General features: G+C 59.8%; 2 protein-coding genes across 4 annotated transcripts in view; one reads left to right on the top strand and one right to left on the bottom strand.

Moving 5' to 3' along the window:
• Positions 1-25,979, top strand: part of LTO1 (LTO1 maturation factor of ABCE1) — a 112,387-nt gene that overhangs the window by 15,614 nt on the left and 70,794 nt on the right. The window contains exon 4 of one of the 2 annotated variants that reach the window (XM_059399206.1): positions 21,669-21,924. The exons of the other annotated variant lie outside the window; for it this stretch is intronic. Coding sequence (XP_059255189.1) covers positions 21,669-21,924 — 256 coding nt within the window. Of the gene's footprint in view, positions 1-21,668; positions 21,925-25,979 lie in introns of those variants that run through there. 2 annotated transcript variants of the gene reach the window in all.
• CCND1 (cyclin D1) lies at positions 7-9,830 on the bottom strand. Of its 2 annotated transcripts, none has more exons than XM_059399195.1 (5): positions 9,433-9,830; positions 7,647-7,862; positions 6,953-7,112; positions 3,025-3,173; positions 7-515 (listed from the first exon to the last, which is right to left on the bottom strand). In XM_059399195.1, exons 1-5 carry the CDS (start codon positions 9,628-9,630, stop codon positions 351-353), a joined length of 888 nt encoding a protein of 295 aa, XP_059255178.1. In that variant the 5' UTR covers positions 9,631-9,830; the 3' UTR covers positions 7-350. The 2 variants fall into 2 exon arrangements, with proteins under 2 accessions (XP_059255178.1, XP_059255182.1); XM_059399199.1 differs by lacking the exon at positions 9,433-9,830 and adding an exon at positions 8,546-8,648.

The following is a 25,979-nucleotide window of genomic DNA, read 5'->3' on the forward strand; positions in this document are numbered from 1 at the left end:
GACAGAGACGCGAACACATCCGCACAAAATCTAGTCCGTTAGGGGTGGAAGAGCCTCTATTCTGTAGCAAACCTCCCCCCCCCCCCCAGCTCAGGGTTATGCAAATACTATTTTTTTTTTTGCCTCTCTTTTTTTTCCTTTTTCTTTTTTTTTTTAAAGACAGTATTTTTGGGGTACTTTTTTTTCTTTTGTTTAAGTCAGAGATGGAAGAGAAAAAGAGCAAAGGGGGAAAAACACGACAGGAAAGGAGAAGGAAGCTCTTTCCCTTCTGGTGGTGACCGGTCCTGCCGAGGAGCCCGGTCCTGTGAGGGCAGCACCAGGGGCCGGCCCCTCCCGCGCCGCGCGCCCCCTCAAATGTTCACATCTCGCACGTCGGTGGGCGTGCAGGCCAGGTCGGCCTCCTCCTCCTCCTCCTCTTCCTCCGCCGCCTTGGGGTCCAGGCTCTGCTGCTGGGCCTGGCGCAGGCTGGACTCCAACAGAGCTTCGATCTGCTCCTGGCACGCGCGGAGACAGTCCTGGCCAGACGGGAGACAGGGGTCCTCAGATGGAGGCCTGTGGGCCGGTCCCCTCCCAAACACCAGCATTTTACCCGTTTTGGGGGAAAGCACTGCCTCCCCCAAATCGGGTGAAGGAGAACTTGGGGCCATTGCCCAAACTCCAGAACCGACCAGCATGGGTCCCCCGCTTGGCCACAGCGCCACTGGCCATCTTCCGTGCACGGGGATGCCCTTGCCCGCCTGCCTGGCATCTCCCTGGCCAGCCTGATCCCTGCTTGCTGTTCTGCCGGCCCCGTCGCTGCCCTTGACCGATTTGATGCTGTTCGATCAGCCGGGAGAGGCCCCCTGAACTCTGCTTTTCGGACTTAACCTCTGCCACATCAGCCCTTGCAGTGAACCCAGCCTTCCACGATGAATGGCCGTCGAGAGTGTTGGGCCGTGCATGGCGGAGGACGAACACTGGGCGGCCCGAGGCCCAGAATGCACTGGTCCGGCCGGTGCCCTCCTCTAGGTCTCCACGCCCAGGAGGCTCTCCCAGGAGCTCAGAGGTGCAGGTGGTGGGCTGCTGGCCCAACTCCCGGCATGCCCCACTGGGCTTCTAGCCTAGAACACAGAGTCTCCAGCCCAGCCTGGAAAACAGACCTGCACCTTCCCCCCAGGAACCGGGGAACCATGGACGTGCCTGGGGAAAGTGCTGCTGAGCTCCCAGCCAGGTAGGGCTGCAAACAGGAGTTCTCTGCCCCAAAGCAGTGGCTCCAGGCCAGCAAGGGTCATGAGTGAACCCCTGGGGCTCCGTCCCGCTAACGGAGCTCCACTTTTCCCACGGAGGGCTTGCCTACCCACTCCTTCCGCATCTGTCACGGCGAGTGAGCCAGGCGGGGTACGTGCAAACAGCGTTTGACAGATGAGGAATCAGAGGCCCAGAAGGCTTAGCGAGGCACGCAGGGACTCCTAATAACTTCCTCGGGCTCCGATCCCAACCCGCAGCACAGCCCCCCAGCCCCCGCCCCAAGGCCAGATGGCTCCGATCTGCCCACCTGCAGTGGCTCTCCGCAGGCAGCTCTTCCGGGCAATGGTTTACTTGCCGCTGGGGATTTGGGGGACTGTGTGGCCGAGGGGAAGGCGGGGGGGGGGTGCAGGAAGGGACTCCCCTTTGCCACATGGCCTTAACCTCCTTCTCGTGGCCAGAGACCTGCAGCTTTGGCCTGGGAAGAGCCACACCAGTGACCAGGGGCCAGCTCTGGGGAGGGGCAGACGCAGCTCCCAGCTCGAGGATACACAGGGCTCCGCGGCCCAGGCTTCCCGTGCCTGGGCTCCTCTGTGCTGGTCGCCGGGTAACCAGAATAACGAATTTCAGTCCAGCTGTGATTGCGGTTCCGATCTGCAGCTGTCTGTGCCCAGGTTGTCTGTGGTGTCTCCCTCCCCAAGGGTGAGCTACAGGGCAACGCTGGCCCCCAGCAGCCGGCCAGGGCACCCCATTCCTCTAGGAGGCCCAGTAAGCACGGAGACTGAGAGGGGAGCGTCCCCAACCCCTCTGGGAACCACCTAGTCCCAGCAAGGACAGAAGTAAGAATGCGGTCTCCTCCAGGCAGCCAGCAGCACCAGGCAGGAGATGGGCAGGCTTCTCTCCACAGCCGGGCTTTCCTGAATGCTGTGGCGGGGTGGCGGCTGCCAGGGCCCATAGGGCCTCCAGGGCCCTTGAGGGTGGACCCCCAGAAGGCAGTCTAAGCCCGAGCCAGACCTGGACTGGGGTCAGAGCAGGGCGGTGACTCGCTCCCACTCGGCAGACCAGCGGAGGCTGAGAGCTGACCCGCCAACCTCGCTGGTCTAATCTAGTAAAGGCCACAACCCTCCCTAACTGGGATTTTCATTCTTTCTCTAAGACAAGAAAGGAACCGGCAATCAAACAATGGCATCTCGAAGAAGGAAGACACAATCGCTCGGGCTTGGGGCTCCAATGGCAGCAGCCACTCAAAGGGGGCCATAAAACACGCGGTTGTCTCCACGGGCCATTGTTGCATCTGCAGACCTCACAGAAGCCCTTTCAAGCTCCCTTTTACGAGCCATCCGCATTGTGGCTCAGACAAAGCCCCACTGGGCCCCAACTTCACATGCCATTAGCACACGGATCATTGCCGGGCCTGCCTTGTGGCCCCTCTTCCTGGACAGCTCCCCGGGAGGGCTGTATGGCTCCCGCCTGCCCCTGGGAGCCCTGGGAGCACCAGAATCCCGAAGGACCCTCCTGGCCTGCCCGCAAGCTCTGGGAAATGCTTCTCCTTCCAAAGGAGCTGCAGGAGAGTAGGGAGAGGCCGGCAGCTTTGGGCCAGGTCCCATGCCTCTGAATCCGGCACCTGTCCCGGCCCACACATGGTCCCCACACCCACCACTTCGGGGGCCTTGGCGCGAGCACGTCATTTCGCATTAGCGAACTTGTAGCTTTGGGCCCCCATGTGCTAGAAGTTTCTAGTACCTGGTGCGGGACGGGCCCTGCCCAGCTGGCGCGGGAGCAGTGCCCTCAGTCACTTACCGCGTCACACTTGATCACTTTGGAGAGGAACCGAGTGAGGCGATGGCAGGACAGGAAGCTGTTGGAACCTCCCAGGTGCAGGCCTTGCACGGCGGCCACCACGCTCCCGGCTGCCACCATGGACGGTGGGTTGGAAATGAACTTCACGTCTGCAGCGGAGAAGGAGAGAGGCGAGGGGGCCGTGAGCAGGGGACCCTCCACAGGACCCGGTGGTCCCGGCAGTCCCCAGCCCCAGCTCTGCATCAGGGTGTGTCCCCACCAACGGCTGGCCTGGGCTGATTCTGAGCGCATGACCCAGCGCTAGACAGAAGCCAGGCCTGGGAGTCACCTGATGAGCTTGTCACGTTCCCTTGAAAACGGAAAAGCAAACAGAGGAAGCCACCATTGGCAGAGTCCGAGTGCAGAGCCTCTGGGGAGGGTTAAGGGACATCACTGTACCTGAGCCTTGAGAACGTGTTGCTCATCCACAAAAATTAAAAAAGGTGACGGACTACACGGAACAAGATATGCTGCTGGGCCCCAGGGGCGGGGCGTGGCTCGTCGGGTCTACGCTCTGGGAGGGGCCCACGGCTCTCACCGGCTCCCAGGAGTGTGCAGGGGTGGGGGGCAGCGGTCCCCATGGTGGCATGGGGTGCCCGTCCCCACCAGACCTTCCTCCGGGGACCCCGCGGAGGTAGCATCCTCTCACTGCCTCACCTGCCAGCTGCCAGCACTCCCTCCCCTTTGCCCCAAGGCACGGCTCAGCGAGGGATGGGGGGAGACCCTGCCTTTGCCCCTCGGCTGAGCCCCAGCACCTCCCACCCTCATCAGGAAAAGTTGGGCAAGTGGTAAGGATGTGTGAATGGCCGCGCGGGGCCAATGGGCTGCCATTCTGGGGCAGGCAGTTAAGAGTTTTTGGTGGGAATGGCCGCCGATTTCAGATTTTGGGGCGGGGGGGACCATGTGGTGTCTTTGTCAGACCCTTCGTCCCCTTTTCCATGCACGGAGTGCCAGGGCCTGGGGGGCCTGAGGGTCGGGTCCCTCCCTGAGGGTCTGCTCCCTCCTCTGGGGAGCAGAGAGCAGGCCAGGCCAAAGGAATGTGGCCAGGTGGGGGGCTGGGGAGCCACCATGGAGGGGCGACAGAGCCCACCACTGATACCGTGAAAAAGAAATTTCTTAAGAGGCAGCCACCTCCTTCCCGCCTGACATTGGAGCAGTGCTCCCTAGTCTGGGAGCCCGGAGCCAAGAATGAAAAGCTTTTCACTGAGGCCCTGTCAGGTGGGGACAGAAATTGCCATGTCCCTAAACTAGTTTGGCTGGACCTTGAGACTCCCGTCCACAAGGGATGGTGAGCTGGGGACAGGCTTGCTTTTGGAGCCCCCCTCCCCACGGAAGGGTGTGCGTGTGTGCATGTGTGAGCATGTACATGTGCACAGCGCAGGTTAGATGGGTGTGTGTGTGCAGTGCAGGGCTTACGTGTGTAGATGAGTATGTGTGTGTGTGAATGGTACCGTGTAGATGTGTGTGCACACAGTGGAGGGCTCACACGTGTAGATGAGTGTGTGCGAGTACGGCGCGGGGCAGATGAGTGTGTGTGTGTGTGTGTGCACACTGCAGGGCGTACGTGTGTAGATGAGTATGTGCATGCGTGAATGGTACAGTATAGATGTGTGTGCACACGGTGCAGGGCTCACACGTGTAGATGAGTGTATACGGCACAGGGCAGATGAGTGCGTGTGTGTGCACACTGCAGGGCTTACGTGTGTAGATGAGGAGGAACCCAACTGCATCCCCAAAGCTCTGACCCTTGTCTCCACTCTGCTGGGTGCAGAGCAGGGCAGGCGGGCCTGTGGCCAGAGCGACCCCCAGAGGCGTCGTGGACTCGCGCTAAGACCTACTCGTCAGTCCTGATGAGTGGTCAGCCCTGGTCGTTTGCTTACCTAACCCACTGCAGTGTCCGGAAAACTCCAGGACACACGGATGAATACACATGTTCACCAGGTGTGGGGGACGTGTGCACTCGTGTGGGAGCCCCAATCTGCGGGCCCCCCAGAGCAAGAACAGAGCTCCTCCCCTCATGGCACCATCAAGCGGGACCCTTGCTCCGTCGAGGACAAAAATATCTTCTGGGTCTTTTGCTCAGGCCTCTGTCTCTGCCAACCTGTTTCGGAGCAGCCACTCAAAAGTGAGAGGTCCTTGTGACCAAGGGCAAGGCTGCATCTCCGTTACGTTCGAAGTTCGAACTGCACAGGCGAGCATCTGGACCCGGAGACTCTGTCCCAGGACGTGGGTGGGCGGGTGACCCTCTCCTCCTGGCCTGCCTGTTCCCCACCCCCTGGAGTTAATGTCTGGGAGAAGCTGCCCCCCCCCAACTTTCCCTCAGAGGAGGCCCAGGCTGCACCCTACAGGCTGGGGGAGCTTGTTGGGCCCAGTCTTAGACAGAGGCCGGCCATGCGCGCACACACCGACTCAGGGCAGCTGGGGAGTCAGCACTGAAGCCCACTTAGCCTCTGCGCCAGGTCAGCTCCCCGCACGGCCAAGCCCTGCACATGGGCTACACACCCCGCTTCCCTGGGGTTCTGGGAGAGGGGGAGCTCCGGGCTGCCCCCGCCATCCTGGGGCGATAGGGGGAAGGGTGTACGAGAACTGTTCCTTACATTATCTCCAGGAAACTCTGCCGTTTCTCTGAACCACTTTCAGCTCCATAAAAGGCTGCCTGGACGTCTCCAGAGGCCTCTCTCTTCCTAGGCGGCCCAGCCAGAGAACGCCTCCCTGCCTGCTTGTGGGGCTGGCCCCTGGAGGCTGATGGGAGGCTCCCCGGCCCTGCCCCAGGGTCAGAGCTACCACCCCTCAGATCCATCCGGACGACAGTGTCCCCCACTCCTCTCACTTGGAAGGGCTCGAGGAGGGGGTTCACGCCTTGAGCAGGAGGCGGAGGATGGGAGACCAGCAGAGTCTTCCTGACTCTTGCCTGAGCCAGAAATAGCACCCTGACATCAAGAGGGTGCCAGGAGGTGCCAGACTAGGGGTTCTGCGGCTTGTGGAGAGGGAGTGATGGATGCCCTGTGGCCCTCTGGTTGCCCACGGTGAGCCCCAAACACAGGTGACAGCAGAGGCAGCCCACTGCAGAACTGGCTGGGACGGGGGCCTGGGTCCCCAGGCAGGGTTGCCCACCTCATGTGATCAGAGGGAGAGAGAGAGGGTGTCAGGGTAAGGGCTGGGGGAAATGAGAGGAAAGGCCAGCGTGTGTCCGGGTCTGTGGGAATTTGCGCCCAGTACTGAATCCATCGCTGCCCAGGGGCTGGGGCCAGGGCCGGGTCAGGGAGGGGCCACCAGGGACCATCCAGAGCCCCACCAGGGGGAGGGACGACTGGTCCCCGCTGCCAACTGCCCCAGCCCAGCCCCAGGCTTCTCTGAAGCCCCTCCCAGCGCTCAGATTCGCTGCGCAGGCCGGAGGCACCCCCTGGCGGGGCCTCAGGCAGCCTAGTTCCTTTGCGGGCCGCTGGTAGCACCTGGGTGGTGCAGGCCCTGTGGGCCGACTCCCCACCCCTGTAGGCGCCCCTGGCAGGTGGCCCAGCCCAGGAGAGGCCAGAAGGGGGCCCCTTGAGGACACGGAGAAGGACTGGTGATGGGGAAGGCAGGCTGGGCAGCCAAGGCAAACCCTTTTCAGCACGGAGTGACCAAGTCTGGCGGACCATCCACCCCCATCCCGAAGGCACTGCTGGTGGCTGTGGCCAGCCTCAGCGACCCGACCCAGGAAGGGACCCCCCCCACCGCCCCTCACCGAGCCCCAGCACTCAACCAAGGGACGAGGAGCACTTCCTAGAGCAGGAGGGGTCTGGGGACCAGCTCGTTAGACGGGGAAACGGAGGCAGAGGGCAAGAAGCTCCTCCAGCAGGGGCGAGGGCCCCCAGGGAGGCCGGGGAGCAGCGGGACCCAGCCGCCCTACCTGTGGCACAGAGGGCGACGAAGGTCTGCGCGTGCTTGCGAATGATCTGTCTGTTCTCCTCGGCCGCGGGCATCTTGGACAGGAAGTGTTCGATGAAGTCGTGCGGGGTCACCGCGGCCAGGTTCCACTTGAGCTTGTTCACCAGGAGCAGCTCCATTTGCTGTGGAAGTGGGGTGAACCGGCGTAAAAGAGGGGCGGGGCCGGGCCCCCCTCCCCCACTCCGTGGGGCACGGCCCAGGAGCGAAGGCACCGGGCACGTTGGGGGTCCAGGAAGTGGAGGACAGCACGCCACCCCAACAGAGGTCGAAAAAGAGAGGGTGCCGTAGAAAGAGCCAACTGTGCCCAAGTGGGGACCAAGAAGAGCCACACCTGGAACGCAAGCCCTTGTGAGCCGCGCGCTGCCCGCGCCGCCGTCGCTAGAGGGCGCGCGCCGCCCGCGTTTCGGCCGCGCTAGGGGCGCCGCGGAGGTGGGAGTCGGAGCGACCGTGTGTGGTGGGGCGCGCTGGGGATGGGGGCGGCGGGGGTCCCGCCCGCTCCTCCCAAGGGGCCCCACCGGTGTGGCCCCCAGCCCTCGGGGCGTAGGGTGCGGCATCGGCCTGCGGGGGTCCTCCCGCCCTCTGCACCTCCCCCACCCGGGGGTTCCTGGGGCTCCAGGGGCGTGGGTGGGCCGGGGGGTGGGGGGGTCCCAGGTTACCAGCAGCTCGTCAGGCCGGATGGAGTTGTCAGTGTAGATGCACAGCTTCTCGGCCGTCAGGGGGATGGTCTCCTTCATCTTCGAGGCCACGAACATGCAGGTGGCCCCCAGCAGCTGCAGGCGGCTCTTTTTCACGGGCTCCAGCGACAGGAAGCGGTCCAGGTAGTTCATGGCCAGCGGGAAGACCTCCTCCTCGCACTTCTGCTCCTCGCAGACCTGGGGGGCACGGGCGCCGTGACCGCCGCCGCCGGGCCCCCTCCGCGGGGACCCCGCGCCCCCCACCCCAGCTCGTGCCCGGGCGGCCGGTCCCGAGCGCGCAGCGGGTCGGTCGTGGGGGGCGGCTGAAGCCGCCGCTGCCGCGCCCCCTCCCCCGCGTGTCCCCAGTGCCCACCCAGCCCGAAACTGAAAGGGAAAGTCCCCAAGAGGCTGGCACGGTGGGGGCGGGAGTGGGCACGGCTGGCGGCGTGCGCCGCGCGCGGGCGGCCCGCCGCGGGGACCCCGGCCCGCGTGGGTGCTCCGGGGCCCGCCGGGCCGGGGCTCGCCCCGAATGGGGTGCGGGGCCGCGGGGCGGGCCGCGGGGCTGGGCGCCGTGCTCACAGCGCCTGCGAGACACAAAGGTGGCGTCCCAGGCCGCCGCGCCGCATTTCCCCAGACGTCATCTTTTCAAAAAATATTTAAAAATATAAAAAAAATAACTGGGTCCATAAAAAACCCCTGAAAATGACCCTCGGGCGGCCCTTTACCCAGGCCGGGGGTCGAGAGCTCGTTGGAGGCTCCGGGGAGAGCCCTAGGAATTCAAACTCGGGGGCCCCCCTTCCCCCTGGGCGCGGGCGCCTTTTCCCTCTCGCAAGGGCACCACGCCGCACTTTCAAAAATTATTTTAAAATATCTGCGAGTACCCCGGGCGCCCGCCGAAGGCCTGAAAGTGTGCCCCGGGCCGCCGGCTCGCTCCAGACAGGTCCCCCAAGCTGAGACCCCTGCAGGCCAGGGTCAATCCCCAGCGTCTTGGGGGCCACGCGACCTTGCAGCTCGGCGTGCTCTCCGGCCCAGGCTGGCCGTGCGGGGCGCCCCGGGACTTGCAGCTTGAACAAAGGGGCCCCTCTTCCCGAGCGGGGTCCCCCCCAAGCTGCCCGCGCTCGGTCCCCGCGCCCCTCCCTCCGGTTCACCGCGGCCGCGCGGCCCCTCGCGGCGGCCCCAGCGCCTCGCCGGGCGCTCCCCGCCCCCACCCTGCCCCCAATTATTAATAAACACTTTTGCTTTGCAATAAAAGAACAAAGATGGCGCATAATACTGGCACGAGCGGCCCTTGCATACGTGTCCATGGATATTAATTGAAAAATCAAATCTATGCCCCCTCCCCCTGGAGCAGGCGGCCCGCGGCAGTGTAGCAGGAGAGGAGGCGCAGCGGGGGCTCGGGCGCAGGCGGGGGCCACAAAGGGCGCCCAGGCCGCCGGCCCGCACCCTCGAGTCAATCGGGGTGCCCCCGGCAACTGGTTTTCCCCGAAGGGTTCCCTCCCCGACCGCTGTCCCAGACTACCCCCGCCAGGATAGGGAATTTCAAACGACCCCACCCCCCACCGCATTTTCGTAAAAAAATAAATAAATAAATAAATAAAATAAAAATACCCACAATATCTAGATATTTTGAAAACGCGATTCCTAGCAACCCCCGGGCAAACTTAAAAGTTGGGGTGGGAGAGAAGGGAGGGAGACGAGCGGCAGAGAAATGTGGGTTTGGGCAACAAGTTGCAGGAAAAGTCCTAAAGAGCCGCCCGAAGCCCCGCACCTCCAGCATCCAGGTGGCCACGATCTTCCGCATGGACGGCAGGATCTCCTTCTGCACACATTTGAAGTAGGATACGGAGGGTGCGCAGGTCTCCTCCGCCTTGAGCATGGCCCGCAGCACCCGGTCGTTGAGGAGGTTGGCATCGGGGTACGCCCGGCGGATGGTCTCCACCTCGCAGCATAAGAGTTGGTGTGCCATGGCTGGGGCTCTACTGGGGGGCCTGGGGACGGCGGTGGGTCCCGGGTCGCTGCGCGCTCGGCTCTGGCTCCAGCTGCCCCGCGCTCCCTCGAGCTCGTCTGCCCCTCGCCGGAGCGCGCGGACGCTGCTGCTCGCTGCTACTGCGCCGACAGCCCTCTGGAGGCTCCAGGACTTTGCAACTTCCAACAAAACTCCCCTGTAGTCCGTGTGACGTTACTGTTGTTAAGCAGAGATCAAAGCCCGGCAGAGAATGGGAGCGGGCGGGGGGGGGGGGGGGGGCGGGGGGGGGGGGCGCGGGCTCGGAGCGCCGGGGAGCGGAGAGGGGCAGAGCCCAAAAGCCATCCCGGAGGCGCCGCGCCTGCCCCGCGGCGGAGTTGCCCCGAAGCCTGGTTTTCATAGAAATGCAAATCGCCCGAGGCTGCCTTTCTCCCCGCCGGGGAAGAGGGGTGCAGGGGTGTCCGCCCTCCCCGAGTGGGTCCCCCGGGATTCGGGGGGGTGGGTGGAGGTGGCTCTGCAGAGGGGACAAGTGAGGTGGGGGGCGGCCAGGCCACACGCAGCCGGGGGAGACCGCATGGAGGGGGCACGCTGGGGCTCGGAGACACCCTATATCCGAGCCGGGAGAATGGGCGCATTTCCGAAAACGCCACGGGGGCACCCACGGGCGGAGAGGCGGCCAAGGGACCTCAAGTGTACATCTTCTTTCATTTTCATTAACACGTGTAAATTTCAGGAACCACTTAGCACTCAGGGACGCGGAGCAGAGTCCGTGACCCTGCTGGAGGCTTCTTTCCCGCGCCGGAGGGGGGGTGGTCGTTGCAAATGCCGGAGGGGATATCCCTAAGCCATAAAGGGGTTTCAGCCTAGCATGTGCTCGCTCAAAAAGTAAAATAAATAAAATAAATGCCCGAAAATTCCAACAGCAGCCCAAGATGGTGGCCAGCCTTTCCTTCATCCTGTCCTCCTCGCCTGGGGGATCTGCGGGTCGCCTTCCTACCTTGGCCAATGCCACCTTCCAGGGGTCTCCGATCGCCCCCAGCCCTCGACCCCCATCCCGGCAATTTAAGAGTTAGGAAGACGCCTTGAATGGAAGACTGCAAAGCAGTGGTCTCTGTCCTGACTTACTTTTTAATTAAAAAAATAAATTTAATCGCTGGAAATATTAGTCGCTTCTCTCGCCTCTGACAAGACCACCGGAAGCTTCCTAATTGGTTTTGTCGGGGGGTGTGGACATCTCAGCACCTTTTCAATTAGCCCGGGGCTGCATTCGTGAGCCTGTGGGGGGGAAGGCGGGGGCCGGCAAAAATTAGAACAATTGTAAGTTAAAGAAATGGGTGTTATTGATCTGGTTTTTAAAAAATCTATGTATATTAGTGGTTATACAAGAGGGAACCCAATGTTATCGCTACCTTAAGAGGCAAATAAAAGAATACAGAAAAGTGGGTTTTTAAAAATTTTGTCTTTGGTGCCTTCTTTTTTTTTTAAATAAAAGGATGTTTTGCCCAATCTTAACTTTTGTTGAGTTTTTACATTGCTTGCCCCCAATTAAGAAGACTATTCATTTACTTCCCTCCGAATACAGTTTAGGGTCATCAAACCGCCGTAACCCCTAACAGTAAAGATTCAAAACGCAGGGAAAAGCCCCCTCCCCTTCGCAAGGGTGCGCGCAGCGAGACCAGACACCCCCCTCGCAGGGCTGATTCTTCGCGCTCCCCTCCCCCGCCGGGAATTAGGGTCACTGAAATTCCGGGTCCAGCAGGGCAATTACCCCCGGCTCACGCCTCGGAAGCGGTGGGTGGCCCGAGCAGGAGCGCCCACCGCCGTGTCCCCCTCCCCGGGCACCCACGCGAGCGCCTCGCGGCAGCAGCAGCCCGCGCACGAGGGCGGCCCGGCTGCTTTTTCATTCATAAAATCCCGACCGGGCGGCTGCCCCGATGATTTATGGGACTGCGCGCTATCGCCGGGCGGCAGCTGCCCCGCGGGGCGAGGGGCCCGAGCCCCGCGGGCGCCCCCGGCCCGGCCCGGCCCGGCCGGCGACGGCGAGGGGCGGCGGGTCATAAAGAGGCTCGCCCACTGCGGCCAGACGGGCTCCGGGTCCGGGAGGGAGCTCCCCCCTAGCCCGGAGAAAGACGGAGGAAACTGGAATTAGCATGAGCCAATGGGGGCGCGGCGCTGTTACTAGGCGGACCGGGCAGATCTCGACGAGGAACTTCGTTGATTTCCCCGCTCAGGGACGGGCGCAAAAGTGCAAGCCCGGCGGGCGAGCGTGAAGAGCCGTCCAGGAACCCTCGGGGGAGGCTCAGGAATGTGGGGCCTGGCGGGGAGCGCCAGCGGCCCAGCCCCCACCCCGGGGAGCCCAGACACGCGTCCCTGGAGCTGCAGAGGGAGCCGCCGGCCCTGGGCCCTCGTGGGCGGCTGCTCCTAGGAGAGCCGAGGACGCGTTTTTATTTTATTTTTTTCCAAAGAGAAAAGCAAGTCTTAAAAACTTTTCTGCAGCAGCGTTAATTTTGCACCGCCTTTTAAAAACTCGCCACGAGACAGGACCTGCGAGTTCTGGGCTCGTTTAAAGTGCTCCGCGCTTATTTCTCGGTGACTATTTGGAGACAAAGGGCCAGCGACCCGATCGGGAAGGCACTGCGTCGGTTGGAAAGGAAATCCGAAAGTGACTTAAATCACCTTCCCGCTTTCCTTGCCGCCCACCCGTTCCCGGGGGAGACCGCGGCCGGCCGGGGCGGATCCCCGGCCCCGAGAGGGCGAATTCCGCGGCAGGCGCGTTTGCCACCATCCCTGGCTGTGGGAACCTTCATTCAGGCGGGGGAAGGGAGCGCGTTCATTCAGGAACCGGCCCGCCGCGGCGCCGACCCCTGCGCGCACTGCGGCTGCGCCCCGCCCCGCGGGGGGCTTTGGGGAAGGGGCGCAGGCCCCAGTGGAGATCTCCTACCGACTTGGACCTCCCGCAGCCGCCCACCCCATACGGGACCGGAGGGGGCGCACCCAGATGGGGTCACCTGCAGCCGCATACCTGGCGGCGACTGGAAAGGACAGCCATTAAGTCGCTCAGGAAAACTTCCGAATGCGGGCTACGGGGTCCCAGGGCGCTGGGGTCCCCTCCCCTTCCCCCACCCTGCGGGCCTCCTGGGGGCGCGCGCGCTGAGTATCTCCGCCAGGGCTGCACCCGGCGGGCTTCTGGCGCTCCAAAGCTGCGGGGAGCGTCGGGACGAGCTCTGGGTCCGGCGCCCACCAGGGACAGCCACACGCTGGGAACAGGGGCAGCCGTACCTCCCGCCGTCCCAAGCTACGGACTTGTTTTCGCCCCTGATCAGTTAATTTCAGCCACGCACAGACCAACTCCCTGCCCGAGCCCCCGACGTCGGCCTGGCAGGACGCGAGGAGGGGACCCTCCTCCCCGAGCTCGGAGGGCCGTGGGCAAGGTGTGCCCGGAGTTAAATAGCAAACCCCAACAGGTGGTGCCGGGGGTGAGGGGGGCGGCGGCTCACAACGCCTCTGGTTTCCCTAGGGAGAAGGTGCACTTTTAGGGGTGAAAACATCTGACTCCTTGAACTTCGTCCCTCAAAAAGCATGGCCTGGTGTCCGGAGCAATATGAAACCCCCCAATTCGCTAGGAATTCCCTGGCCTCTTGGCTCAGGTCCCTGGCCCGTCTCTAGCCAAGTGCCGTGGAATGGGCGCCCGGACCGAGCAGATAACCACCTCCAACCGAAGCAAAGAAATTGGTTGGGGGTGGGGGGTAATGACCTAGGAGGCCAAGTCCCATCCGTGTCTCCCTGGGCCAAGTTGGGCTGCGGCCTACCGGAGGAGGAACAGACCCCGCCCCCAGCGAGCGCGCGGAGCACCCCTGCAGAGACTCGCGTGGGTGGGTGGAGGGGCTCGGTACCCAGCCCGCTGGCTAGCTGAAGCCGGACCTACCCCAAGAAGAGCCCGTACTAAGACCCTTCGGGCCCCCGCAATGTTCCCCGCCCCCACCCCCTACTCCCCGCCTCCGGGTTAGGGCTCGACGCCCCCTCATTCGCCGGGAGGATTGGTCACTCCCTCCCCATCCCCGCGCTTTCCCCGAGGCTGTGTTGGGATGTAACCACGTCCTCGTGCCTGCTTTTTGTGCCCTTGGAATGCCCGAAAGCGAGAGCTATTCCATCCTTCGCTTTGGCCTTGGGGGTTGGGGGTGGGGAATGGCCGGGGGGACGGCCCGTTTCTTTATTATGGGGAACCTCCGAGTTCTGGGGCTCCAGACACTTGCCAAGAGGGAAAAAGGAAAGGAAATTCTTATCCAGGTGCAGGGAGAGGGGTGGCATACCCAACGCCCTACACCCCTGCTTTTAGGTCCCCTCGCCTCGTGCCGTCTGGATTGGTGGCAGCGGCCGCGGGTTTGGACCCTCTGGGGAGTTCTGGGCTTGCGGAGTCCGAGGAGCCCGATGCGCCGCGCTCGGTCCCCAGACCCCGCCAGGGGGCTTGTTTGCGCGGGACTCGACCTACTCCCACGTGTCCCGGGCGGTCCGGCAGGGACTGGGGGTGCGGTCGGATTAGGGAGAGTCGGGAGCCAAGGGCGCGCGCCGCGGGAACCTGGGTCTTGGCTCCGGAGCAGCGCGTGGCCGCGCGGCGCATTCCGCACATTCCCGCCCGGCCTCGGTTCCGCCGCCACGTGGTTGCTCTGCGCGCCGCGCTTACCGTAAGGCTTGGAGAAGGCGCGCACTCGCCGCGCCGGAGCGCGTGAGGATCTCCGTGAGGACACAGAAACGTGGTACAGCACCGGACCCCCCCCACCGCCCTGCGGCGAGACAGCGACACAGGCCCCTGCCCATTTGCTCAGAACCTGGGCTATTGCAGGGTTTGGAGAGCGAGCCTCCGCTCACGGACCCATCCTCGTTTCTCACAACTCCTACGAGTCACCCCAACCCCAAGCTCGTCGTTGTCATGCATTTAATCTTCTAAACAAACCCCCAAGAACACACTGGGCGGGTGGGGAAACTGAGGCACCTTATCTGGGCTCACACTGCTGAGAACCGTGATGTCCGCTGTTTAAGCCCCCAGGCTGTGCCTCTTTCAGGGTTCAAGTGCACTGTCAGGAGTATCACCTCGGGACCTGCGTCTCCCAGGAGCTCTGTGTTCTGGGGTAGATCTTTGTCTTCATCTGCGAAATGGGGTGTGACTGCCCTCTTCCAAGGCCGCAGAGCAGAGTAATTAAGGTAGTACGTGCGAAGCGGTTAGCAGGAAGCCCTGGTGTATGTCACGTCCGCTCGATGTGTTCATTCATGTATTGGTTCTTGCGCAGAATGAAGGCCATGAGAGGCGCGGTGTGTGTGGAATTGATTACACATTTTTCAGTTTGTTACCAGAAAGAGAATTTCTTGAAAAAATGACTTTCTAGTCTACAAACTTGCTTTTATTTGCTGGCTTCTCCTGAGCTGTCTGTGCGGGTGAGATTTAAATCATCCAGTGTATTTTTAGATTAAAAAAAAAAAAAAAAAAGTTGAACATTAGGTTTCCCTTCTTCCTTCTCAACCTGGAAAAGGAGTAAACAGGTTTCTTTCTTTCTTTCTAAGATTTTATTTATTTATTGGACAGAGAGAGAGCACAAGTAGGCAGGGAGGCAGGCGAAGAGAGAGGGAGAAGAAGCAGGCTCCCTGCTGAGCAGAGAGCCCGATACGGGGTTCAATCCCAGGACTCTGAGATCAGGACCTGAGCTGAAGGCAGAGGCTTAACGCACTGAGCCACCCAAGCCAAAAGGTTTCTTTATAAAGTAAGTGCACTGGGGCACCTGGGGTGGCTTCGTTGGTTGAGCATCAGAGCCTTGATTTGGGCTGAGGTCGTGATCTCAGGGTGGTAAGATCCAGCCCCACCTTGGGCTCCATGTTCAGGCGTGGAGTCGGCTTCAGATTCTCCCTCTCCCTCCGCCCCTCCACCTGCTCACACACACCTGCAGGCACGCTCTCACCAAAAAAAAAAAAAAAAAGATAAGGACGTTAATTAAGGGCACAAATGTCAATGCAAGGGTGAGGGACAGATATAAAGTAGGGGGTTTTGGCTGGGTCCAAGAGGGCCACTACCCTACGGCGCTGCTCGGGTCTCTGGGTGACCAGAACTTGTACCTGTCACCCTATCACACAGAAGGAGCCACTCTCTACTTGAGGGGGTGGGGGGGTGATCCCAAGGGAAACTGTCCAAAGGTGTGGGTCAGTGACAGGGCTGGAAACAGACAGGTGCAACTCTCAGGAAGCCTTGAACCTGACCCTGGGAGCCTACGGGTCTTGCTCCAGTGAGAGGGGGGCGGGGAGGGTTGGGGAGGCCCGGCTTAAACATTTAGCCTCATAGGGAGAGAGGGCCCTAGGACCTGCCATTGTGGAGGTGGTACCTACCTATGGGGCGGGGGGGCCAACTCATGGGGGCGCCTGGGCAGCCACATGACTTGGGAGATGGTAGGGAGACCTGGAGAGGCTAGAGGTTCGGGGAAGGGCTTCTAAGTCCTTGGGGTAGGCAGTGGGATTAGGACCTGGAGCTGAGTCCTAAGTAAGGAACTCAGTATTACATCCAGCCCCGACGGCCACTGAAGATTGACCAATGCCAGAGAGAAGGAGTGAGGCGGGGTGGGCCAGCGGAGTGCTCACCCTGCACCTGGAGCCTCAACCCCTCCTTGGCCCCGAGGAGACCCCTGGGACAAAGGACCACACACGGGGGGACGCTTAGAATGACAGATACTTGTTCTGTCACAGTTTGGAAGTCAGAGTCCAAAATCAGGATGCACGACTGTGCTCCCTCTGGAGGCACCGGGAAAGGGTCCGCCCTGCTCCTCCAGCCTCAGGGGCTTCGGGGTCCCCCGGGCTGGTGGACACAGCCCTCTGGCCTCTGCCTCTGTCTTCATGTGGCCGCTCCTCTCTGTGTACTCTCTCCTCCTGTCTCTTATGAGGACACTGGCTGTTGGGTTTAGGGCCCACACGAATGACCCAAGATGATTTCATCTCAAGATCCTTCACTGGATCACATCTGTGAGGACTTTGTTTTTCCCAAATAAGGTCAAATTCATAGGCTCTGGTGGTTAGGAGGTGGACACAGCTTTTTGGAGGACACTGTTCAGCCCACTAGGGCTAGGGAGAGGGGGAAACATGGGGTGTGAAAATCCCTGTGTTTGGTTTGAATCAGGCCTTATGAGCTGTTGAGGGGCAGGGAGTCGGGCCCCAAACATGACTGAGTTACGGTCTCCGTGCTCCAGGGCTTCCCATAGACACTGGAGAAATAACACACGGAATGCTGCTTTACATGGGAGTTCATGGCCAATTTGGCAGGTGCCTTCTGTAAGCTACTCTGGTCCTTGCCTTGCTCACTCCCCTTCAGAGGTCAACAGTGGAAGTTTGAGCGGTCTGATGGCCACTAGCTTTCTGATGGGGGTGAAGAGAAAGGCTTCACCCAGGAATGCGGAAGCGTAGAGAATGAGCAGGCAAAGAGGGAGGAGAGAATGTTCCAGAGAAAACCCTGAGGGGAGACAGGGCAGGGTCTACACTTCCCTCAATAGCTAAGAGTCTGAGCTAAGAGTCTGCCGGGGTTTGGCTAGCTCGAAGGCAAAGGGGTATGGAGTGTGGGCTCTGGAAACACTTCTTCCTAGTCCTAGCTCGACCGCGGCCCATGTGTGTGACCTCCCCACCTTTGAGCCTCTGTTCCCTCACCTGCAAAACACACGGAATGACAGTGCAGACCTGGCAGGGTCTCCGCAGAGATTAAACAAATCAGGGGAGCGGAATCCAGGGAGCCATCCTCAGGAGCAAAGACCCCCCTGAATCCAGCCCCCGGAGGACCCGTGAGTGGGCGTGAGGCACACCTCCTTCGCTAGGACCCAGCCAACTCGCCTTCCCATTTATTTTGAAAATCAAAGGCTTGTACAAGCAGCGTTGACATTCTTCCAGCCAAAGGGAAGGTTTTCCTTTCGTTGCTCTGTACAGGGTGAGGATCTTCCCTCTGCCGTTTTTGGAGTTGTCGAAAGGTGGCAAGTCTTGGATCACCTTGTGGCTTCCCAGGTGAGACTCACAACTGCAAGTGTGAGATCCCCCATAGGGGGTGGGAGGCCCCAAGAAGACAACCCCCCTTCCAGGGTCTCACCCACCCCACGAACCCACCTTGAGTTCCTGGCCACCCAGATTCCCCGCCCCCAGAGAATTCCCACATGGGTTTCAAGGTCCTAGAAATAGGCCGTTTGGAAAGAAGAAATGAAAGGTGAGGAGGCCGGAGGGTGCGGAGGGCCAGCCGGGAAGGCCAGGAGCTGGGCACGTGAGGCGCCCGCCCTGGGAAGCAGCTCCTCTCCTGCCCGGGCTTCACCCAGAGCTGGGGCAGGCGGCTGGGACTGGGGACAGCAGGGCTGTGACAGCTGCTGACCGAGTGCCCCGCCTGCACCTTCACAGCCGCTCTGGGGACAGTCCCTTTATCCCCATTTTACAGATGGAGAAGTCGAGGCCAGCAGGATCCTGTGGCCACGGTGGGGCTGGGATACCTGTTGGCTCTGAGTCTAAAATAGGGAGGTCGGGGGTGGGTGGGGGCAAGAGGCGAATGACAAAGTGCCTGGGGATTGCAAGGTTCACTTTTTAAAAATGGCTTTAAGGGCGCCTGGGTGGCTCAGTGGGTTAAAGCCTCTGCTTTCGGCTCAGGTCGTGATCCCAGGGTCCTGGGATGGAGCCCCACATCGGGCTCTCTGCTCAGCGGGGAGCCTGTTTCCTCCTCTCTCTCTCTGCCTGCCTCTCTGCCTACTTGTGATCTTTGTCTGTCGAATAAATAAATAAAATCTTAAAAATAAAAAAAAAAACCCGGCTTTATTGAGATGCAGTTTCAGCAGCGTCAAGTTTACCCATTGAGAGGGAACAAGCCAGTGGTTTTCAGTGTATTCCCAGAGGTGCGCGCCCATCGCCCAGATCTACCTGTAGAACCCTTCCGTCCCCCCGGAACGAAGCCCCGTGCCCAAGGGCAGTCGGGGGGTTTTCCTCTTCCCCTTCCTCTGTGGGAATCACGCTGTTGTGGGCACTTGTGAGCAAGGTTTTGTGCGGATGCTCTCCCACGTCCCGTGTGGCCAGGCCCATTCTGAGCACCTTCGCCTGGGGGAAGACCTTGGGGCTTTAGCTCCCCAGGACCCAGGAGACCTTCCGGAGAGGATCTCTGAGCTCTTCCCGCCTCCCGCCTCGCCCTTGTCTGTCCTTTGGGCTCTCCTCCTAGTCCTTCAGCAGGGAGCTCACCAAGTCTGGAACCACGGGCATTTGTTAAGGGGAGATTTTTTTCTCCGATGTAAGAGCCTCCATAGAACAGCGCACTGTCCTAAGTCGCCGCCTGAAGGTCCATGCTCTGTGAAGACAGCAGGGAGGGGGGACACTGCCGGCGACCCTGGCTCAGGCATCTGCGAGGCCTCGGCTCTGACTCCTGCCGACTCAACCCATGCTTTTAGCACCCCAGACATAACCCGGGGCTCAGCCTGTAAAAGGAGAAAATCCTCTTGGCCATGCTTCCAGACGTTTTCCCATTCTCAGTCTCTGCAGGAAGCCCAGGGCAGCTGACTCGCCCTGGGACAGAGCGCATGTGGCCGCAGCCCCGCTGTGGTTAGGGAGTTGGGGGTGTGTTGGCCCTGTCGGTCCCCTGATGCGTGTTCTCCGTCCTGGCTCTGGAGCAGTATGAAGAGCAGGTACCGTGACATCAGAAAGCTACGGACATTCCCACACCTCAGTGGAGATGGGAGCCCAATCTCCTCCCTTCCCTCCAGCATATCTTACCAACTCGGGGACCTGAGTCTCCTCTTTCGTCGAGGGGCGGGGCAGCTGGAGAAGGTGGTCCCTCTGGGGCCAGCAGAGGATTCAAGTGAACCTGCCGTGTGCCTCTGTCTTCCCCATTCCTGGGGCTTCCGCCCAGAATAGGCACCATTCCTGCTCCCCAGGAGCCTGCCTTCCAGCGGAACACATGGACATGGCCCCCAGCCCCCCCACACCTGGCACTGAGTCCTGTAGCAGGGCAATGGCTGGTGGCTGGGGAGCAGGAACACCCCCCACCCCGCCCCAGAACCTGCCCTGGGCTGTGCATGTGTGTATTAGTTAGCTACTGCTGCCGAACAAACGAGTGCAACCGTCAGCATCAAACAAGCGAAGTGACTCTTACGTGGTGTCTGCGGGTCAGGGATCTAGGAGAAGCATGGCCAAGCCATCCGGCTCCGGGGGGCTCGGTGCGGGGTGCGCCTTCACGTGCCTGTGGGAGAGTCCACCACAGGTCCTGGTGCTCCCGCACAGGTGATCTGAGCTGCTCCCGGAGCAGCACGGAGACAGCCCACCACGGAGACAGCCCACCTTCCGTGCTGTCCGCATGAGAGTGACATGCTCTCACTCTACCACATGCTGTTGCTCACATAGACCAATCCTAGAACAGTGTGTGTGTGTGTGTGTGTGTGTGCGCGCGTGCGCGCGGGAACTGCACAAGGACATTAATGACGTAAGAGGCCATCCCGGAGGCTCGTGGACCCGGGCGGGGCTTCCAGGCACAGGTGGGGACCCTGGGCGCAGTGGGAGAGGCTAGCAGGCCCGTTGCTTCACCTCACTTCCAGGGCCACAGTCCACCTGAAGCTGAGCTGTGCCTGCTCTGAGGTGAGGGTCAAGGCTTCTTTTTTTCCATGTGAATATCCACCGAAGCCAGCCCCGCTTCTAAGAAGCACTGTCCTTTCTCTCTAGCTCGATGGTGGTAACTTTGTCCTAAGTCCGGTGAGCGTGCAAGTGTGGGCCTGTTTCTGTCCTGTCCCACTGGGTTAGGGCTTTCCAGCCGAGGTCACAGGGTCTGGTGGTGGGGTCTGGGCGATGTCAGTTATGCCACAGAGTCCAGGGTGGGAGTGGTCCAGGGGCCTCCTGGGGCAGGGCGTGGGGTGTGGCGTGGGTGCGACTCAGGCTGTCCTACCTCCCCAATTGTTGCCTGTTTTCTCTGGTTTTCTTTTTCTACTTAAATCCACCAATGCTGATTTTTTTGCTTGCCACCAAAACTCGATGGGGAGGGCGCCTAGGGCTGAGCACGCTCGCCAGCAGCAGCGAGACCTGCCCCATCAATGCCAAGTTCATTTCTCTAAGAGTCGCCCTTGAAACGCTCATGTCCCCTAGCCGGGAACAGTAGCTTATGGTATGTTCGGAGGATGGAAGAAGATTAAGGGCAAAAGGCGAGCTACAAACGTGTATGGACGTCATCAACCATAGGACAGACGTTGCTGGTTTCTAGGACAAAGGACAGGTTGGACGGAGCTGGGACTTTTGGGGTGATAGGAATGATTTCTTTCCCCTTCCTTCTGTATTCTAGTTTTATAGTCTGCGTGCTGTGTTCTCTTATGAACAAATGTTGTTTTATAACCCCAAAAATGAATCTGACCAGATACGATGCTGGGGACACCGAGCTGTTTTCCAGTGTCCCCCGGCCCCCGTGGTTGTCCTTGGACCCCTGATCCTGACTCCTGGGGTTCCTCAGGCACCAGCCCCCAAGTGTCCCCCTCAACTCTCACACGACCTCTCTTCTGGCAGACAGAGGACTGGAAGGCTGGTGTCTTAGGTAGAGTTTCCCGGGCCCTCCGGGTAAACACGGCTTGGAAATGGCTTGGAAATGCAAGGCCAGGCCTTCTGGCACCGGGTGGTGACCGCGGAGGAGCCGGAGAAGCCCAGGTTTTTCCTCCTAAGATGGCATACGACAGCAAGCAGGAGGAGGTGCCAGAGGGAACCCCCAGAGGCGGCTCAACTGGGAAACGCGCTCCCGTCTGCGGCCGGCTGGGCTGGTGTGGAAAAGAGCCTCAGTCCTCCCTTGGTGTGGAGGACAGAGCCCTCTGAATTCTCCCAGGATTCGTGCAGCGCTTGGGAGACGTGTGTTCCCTGACCGCGGCGTTACTGCTGTAGATCAAACAAGGATGCCTTGACGGGCCAGGCCCAGAGCGCGCCCCAGCCCGCACCAGAAGCGGCGGCGGCGGCAGCATCGCATGGGAGGGGCCACGCACAGAGGTCTTGTGGCAGGTCCCATGCCGGGTCCTCTGATACTCATTTCCTTCCCGCAGACACGGAACTTTTCGGGGCGCTCACTACTCAGCCAACGACTACACTTCCCGGCCTCCCCCGCGGCTGGGGCGGCCCCGAGACCAAGTCCCAGCCGGGGGCTGTGAGTGGAAGGGATGTGGGAAACATCTGGGTCGTGGCCTGGAGCGCAGGAGCACGTGGCAGAGTTGCAGGCTGTGTGAGAGCTTGACACACGAAGGTCAGTGGCTTTTCTCTGTACCGACAATGGACAAGTGGAATTTGAAATTAAAAACGTAATTCCCCTTACGGGAGCACCCACCCCCACCCCCTCAAAGCGAAACACTTAGGAGTACGTCTGACACGACACGTGGAAGATCTACATGGCGAAAAGTTCCGAACTCTGATGCATGGTACGAGAGAACTAAATGAAGGAACAAGAGGTTCACGTCCACACACGGGAAGACGCCGCGTTGACCAGATGTTGGCTCTCCCCGGCGTGGTCTGCACGTCCGGGGCAGTGACATTCCGAGTCCCCGCGAGCTGTTTTGCTAGTGTCAACGGACTGATTCTATAATTTGTGTGGAGCCGAGACCCAGAACAGCCAGCACAGAACCGGAGGAGAACTGAGCTGGAACACTGACATCACTCAACGCCAAGATTGCTCTAGAACTGCCCGGTAGAGTAGAGCCCCCTGTGACTCTTAGAGTCACCGGGCTCTGTGCGTGTCTGCTGCCTCTCCCCACTGCCTTGCCTGACGCACTTGAGGACTCTCCCTTACGATGCCACTCTGTGCTCAGGGGCCCTCAGTGTGTCCCCAAGCCCACCTGCTATGATCATCGGCCCCATTCCCAGACCGCATGTGCGTCAGCTTCTCCCCTACCTCCCACTCATCCTGGGGGTCCCTCCACTCTGCCTTTGACCTTCAGCTGCCCTGTGCAAGGGTGTCCCCTGCTCCCAAGGGCATCGCACCTGGGCCTTCCAAGCAAGACGCAGCTGCAAGGCAGACTCTTCGGAAAGCCGCTCCGTGTTCAGCTCCCCCCCTCGGCTCCCACGGTGGGCACCTCTCAGTCCGCTGGGTGCTTTGGGTGGGAGTTACGTCCTACAAAGTGACCCACTTGTCACCACCCACCACCATCCCAACCTTCCCAGGAGCTCCGGGCAGGAGAGACCGCATGTGGCTGGCCTCCCAGGGAAGACCTCTTTCGGGAGGTTTGGAGTTTGGAAAACCAGCTCTGAGAGGTGGGCTGTGGGGCGGGGATGGGGGTGGGGGGAGTCTGTCTGCAAAGGCAGTTCCTGGAAGTCAGGAAAGCACAGAGGCTCCCCCTGCCGAGGGGCCCCACATTGGAGCTCCGGGGCCACCAGCTAGCCCACTCCGACGTCCCAGGAGGCAGAGCCAGCCTCTGGCCAGTGCTCTCAGCGTGGGTGTTTGTTGCTGTAGACTTGGGCTTTCGATGCACAAAACCTCCTCAAAAGACGAGAGAGGAAAATTACAGGGAGACTGCCCGGGAACTTCGCAAAATTGGGAAAATGAGCGTGTGCCCCATAGCTGAGCGCGTCGGCCCATCCCCTCGACCCTGATTAAGGGGCACTGGTGTTTGTGGAGGCGTTCAGCAAGAGGCCTCTGATGGGGAGGCAATTTTGTGGCTTCGGCCTGTAATTTGGATTCGAGGTCTCAGGCACCATTAATGTGATAAACTTGCAAACCTCCGCCTGCAACCAGACGTAGAGCGCAGCCCGCCCAGACAGCCGTCCGTCCCAGCGGCGGGTCAGACGCTCTGCTCCTGTGTTCGCACACAGATGGTGGGGCTCGGCCCTTTCCTGGCTGGCTTCGAAAATCTGGAAATATAAGCCACTGGTCTTGTGTATCACCTAGTTGTAATGCACACTGCTGTTGGCATTTGTTTTTGCTAGACGTTGGTGTCAGAGATTATCTGTGTCCTCGGCAGGATGGGAAGGCTCCCGACCCCACCCTGGGGTCCTGCACGCCGTAGAGCCTTTGCATAGGTATGCTGGGCCAAGGGATGAAGGAATCGCAGAGCTGAGGGTGAATAAGGCCTGTTTTTGGCTCGAAGAGAGCGTGGTGGCCACGGGCCGGTCCGGTTTGGATGGTTATCCCAAGAGATCTTCCTGATGGCCAGGGTCATTTGAATGTCACTGGGAACACATGAGCTCTTTCTGGCTTAGTGACCCCTTCAATACGTTTCTCTTGCTTCCTAAATCACCAAGGTCAGGCTGCGGAGAGTGGGTGTGTGCGTGCGCGCGTGTGTTCGTGTGTGTGCGCGCACCCACGCACGTGTGTGAAATGTTGCAGGGGGAATTGAGAGGACGGAGGAAATGGTTGGGGGGGGAGAGGGTGGGGGTGTGGTAGAGGAGTCCCGACCCGCTGTGGGTCCCCGCAGGGTCCCCTGGGCCTGCGTTCACCACCGACGCCTTCGAGAATGCCTGTCATCGGTTGGCACCTGTTCAGTCTCTGAGGCTCTGGTTTTGTTCTTGTGTTTCTCCGGTTCAGCTCCTCCTGCCTTACGATGGGACCCATGTGGGGTGAATTCCCTGCTCGCCTCCACTGGGCTGGGAGAAGATCAAAAATTTTAAGTAGGAACGCTTCCTAGGAGACAGGAGGCCAACAGGCCAGCGACACAGGCCACTGGAAAAGACATGAATGAGTTTATTTAGCACGGTCAGATGTAATCGGGGGTCGGTTGGCCAGCGGAGCAGACACCATCACTGGGGAAGCAGACTCTGCTTCCTCCCCTTCCTAAAGGTTAACAAAGACAGGCGGACATCTAGTGCTAAGTATACATTCTGGTTTGACTTCGGCGGGGCAGGTGATTTTTGATAACGTCTCTGGTTTTCCCAGTAAAACGGGGATCCTGAGCAATGACAGTGGGGGAAACAGGACTCCAGCACGTGGCCGCAGCTCGCTCTCCTGCTCAACTCTGTTCAGCGACTTCACGCAGAAATGGAAAAAGCCTGCTTCGCTGCCTGGCCAGTGCAAGAGGATTCAGCCTCGGGATTCTTACTAAATACAGCTGAATTTGGTAAGCCTTCCTAGGCTGGGGTAACCTCAGATGGTTTCTTATTCTCTTATGCTTCTCTTATTTTCAGTGATTCCCAGCACCTTGTGCGCTGTGAGGTGTCAGTAGTTATCACAAAAGGATTCCGAGGCCAAATCCATTGGCTAAGGGCTACCTGCTCTTGGAGGTTCTCAGTACACATTGCCTGTAAAGGCACTGAGAAGTCCGGCACTGCAGGACCATGCTTGCTTGTGACCAGAACACTTTTTAATGACATATCTACTGACATCCTGGAGCAGAGTTCCAAAAGTTTATAACCTCGGACCATATTTTTGAAAGTCGTATAAAAGAGTATAAATAGCTTGTCTCTTCGCCGTAGGTCAAAAAGGGCAGTTGGAGGACTTGCCAGACAGAAGCAGATTATGGCAGGCATCGCCTGCGTGTGGAGGGGCACTGCTCTCCCGCCGCTCCCCACCCCCTGCCACAGGGTCCCACCACTTTGTTTCTGTTTGGCTGAATCAACAGCCCAAATAATGAGGCTTCCATATTGTTTGGGGTTAATTTCTTTAACGGCTAGTGACGAAGCTTCACCTTTTCCCCATGTACCTATTTGTTTTCTGAATTTTCTGGTGTAGACCTTGTCTTTTCCTCCTCCTAGATCACTTGTTAAGTTGAAGCAGGATGTTGACCTCGCATATGCCATAGTGATCATGCCTTCGCAGACCTGGAGAGTCAACCATCTTGACTCACGGCAATTCCTTGCTTTCCACCGGCTCCTGCTCTTTTCGCATTTCATCATCCATATGATTATGTAAGAAGTTAATTCTGTTTTTTTAATGTATTCAAGCCTCTCCATCTTGTCTCCAATGAGACGCCTCCCCCTCCCCCACCGCCTCGGCTTTTTTTGGTCAGAATTCCTCTCCTTTGCATGGATGGGAAAATGCTGTTCTGTTTTCCTCCAGCTTGTTAAAGCAAATCTAAAAAAATGAAACATGTGTTTTCCCAACATGTAAGTAATACATGTTTCTAAAGGAAAATAAAAATAAGAAAAAATAAGGAGGGAAAAAAAAAAACCCAACGGCAGTCTCGCCACCCAGATCCATTGGTAATATTTTGTGGCTCTTGCCAGACCTCCCTCTGTGTCTGTATTCACGTTTGCCAACCTTCTGAACTTTAAATTCTTTAAGCCATCACACGCGTGTGTGTGCACACACCTGGCGCCCTCTGTGGTCCTTTCTTCTGATGGCTTCAAGAGGCATTTCGGGATTTCAAGGGCAGTTTTGGAATTTCACCATGAATTTATCATATTCCTAAAATTACCAGTAAAAAAAGCTCTGG

This window comes from Mustela nigripes, chromosome 1 (genome assembly GCF_022355385.1).
Source record: "Mustela nigripes isolate SB6536 chromosome 1, MUSNIG.SB6536, whole genome shotgun sequence".
Classification (NCBI taxonomy): Eukaryota; Metazoa; Chordata; class Mammalia; order Carnivora; family Mustelidae; genus Mustela; species Mustela nigripes.